General features: G+C 34.6%; 1 protein-coding gene across 1 annotated transcript; it reads left to right on the plus strand.

The window, feature by feature from the left end:
- Nucleotides 1–217: 217 nt before the first annotated feature.
- On the plus strand, nucleotides 218–1,803 carry LOC109215355 (eukaryotic translation initiation factor 5B-like). The gene is made up of 2 exons (XM_019379401.1): nucleotides 218–498; nucleotides 1,161–1,803. Exons 1-2 carry the CDS (start codon nucleotides 322–324, stop codon nucleotides 1,620–1,622), a joined length of 639 nt encoding a protein of 212 aa, XP_019234946.1. The 5' UTR covers nucleotides 218–321; the 3' UTR covers nucleotides 1,623–1,803.
- The last annotated feature ends 204 nt before the right edge of the window (nucleotides 1,804–2,007 follow it).

A 2,007-nucleotide genomic window follows, 5' to 3' on the forward strand; every position in this document is an offset into this window, starting at 1 on the left:
TTTGTTTTTCACTAATACATAATTCTCATTTATGACATTATTTGATGACTTTTTAATATAGAATAAGGATATAAAATAATTAAGATTAGAAACAAGCTTAGTAAAAGAAAAACATTGGCTGAGAGAAATTTCCTCTCCAACGTAGAACTGCGAAATGGGACAATGAATGCATGCATTGGCTTCCTGCCCTATAAAACCATCTCTCTCACTCTCTGATCTCTCCCTATCTAACCATCCTCTCCTCTTTCTCTCTCTTCTCTGGGTTCAGCTCTCTCTCAGAGCAAAATAAAAAACATCTTTAGAGGGGGAGAGAGGGAAAGAATGGGTGCCTGTGCTAGCAAGCCTAAAGTGTTGAATGGTGAAGCCCCAGAAGTCGTACCAGAAAATGTCCCTGCCAAGGATGTTACGGTTGCGGCTGAAGAAGAGGTGAAGAAGGAGGAGGGTGTCATTGTGGATGATGATGCCGACAAATGCCGATCTCTCAATAACTTGCTCAATGTATGTATTCATATTTCAATGCCCAATCTATATATGTTTCTCTTTATTTCTCTTCGTATCTTACTGTGCCTATGTTCTTGCTTTAATACCAAAAATGTATACTCTTTGTATTTTATTTATGTAGAGGTGTTTAAGAATACATACATACGAAACAAACAATTAGAACTTTTGGTTTTAAATAGGATATGTTATACTAGATAAGAAATTTAAAGTATCGGAGTTTTTAATTACAAATAATTAATCATTTTTTAACAAAATAAAACGGAAAGATTCTGAAATATGTTACATGAAATGTTGAAAAAGTTATATAAAGACTTTCTATTGGTTCTTTTTTTTCAATAATTTTCTAGCGGATCTATAAAATTTCGATTGTGGAGTTCCTTTATGCCACATGGAAGACGTGAACCTTTCATGCCTAAGACTACTTTTGTTTGATCTATATATAAAGAGATCTGATCATGATAAAGGTGATTTTTGTGCATTGATGGATACCACCTTGTCTTGGCTATGACTTGCCATAACCCTTGACATGAAAGGCACTGTTAGTTCTTGTTAGCAATGGATAGATATGGCCCGATAATATAATGGATGGTAGATATGAATAATATATTATATAATTTAATGCACCGTTTGTGATACATCTGACCGTATTAATGCTCCAGAATGAAGAGGGGAAGGGATTGGCAGAAGAGAAAGAAGAGACATCAGTGCAAAAGGCTAGTGAAGTACCGGCGGAGGCCGAGAAAGAATTAGAATTAGTTGAGAAAGTTGTCGATGAAACTGCGAAAGCTGATGCTGCTTCTATTGATGAGAAGAAAATAGAGGAAGTAAAATCAGAAACCTTGGATGTGGAGGAAGTAGTAAAACCATCATTGGAGAGTATTCCATCACCTGCAGAGAATAAAGCAGATGAAGAGAAAGAAGCTCCTGCAGAAAAGACAGTTGAGGAAGTACAACCAAAAACAGAGACTATTCCTGCAAATGAAAAACCAGCCACTGAAGAGAAGAAAATAGAAGAGAAATCAGCTCCCGAGGATCCAAAATCTGAAGCTTCGTCTGTGGAGATTAAAAAAACAGAAGAGAAACCAGCTACAAAGAAAAGCAAGTTTTGGTGGGATAAGTGAACCAAATTCACAAGTCATGGCTACTGATGTTATCTTTAACAAGTTCTCTTGAGCATGATTTATTTTATTTTTACTGTTGAATATCATTCTCATTTGATGAAATTGGTAACGTTGTATTTTCACCTTCGAATTCAAATACTCCATCGTTTTTCCATTCTATACAAATATATTTTCATTATTATTCTAGTTTGATCAATACCCATTACTGATATCTCTTTATGTTGTTGATTAAATAGAATCTAATTAGAGACCTCCATTTCTTTGAGTTCAAACAGAACAGAAATAACGGAATATTTTGTGTGATACTTGAAGGTACTTCAAATAATACCTACATTAATTATGTAGTTAGTTATCTAATTGTCTTTCGATTAAGACTTAGAGCCTA

This window comes from Nicotiana attenuata, unplaced genomic scaffold (assembly GCF_001879085.1).
Source record: "Nicotiana attenuata strain UT unplaced genomic scaffold, NIATTr2, whole genome shotgun sequence".
Lineage (NCBI taxonomy): Eukaryota > Viridiplantae > Streptophyta > Magnoliopsida > Solanales > Solanaceae > Nicotiana > Nicotiana attenuata.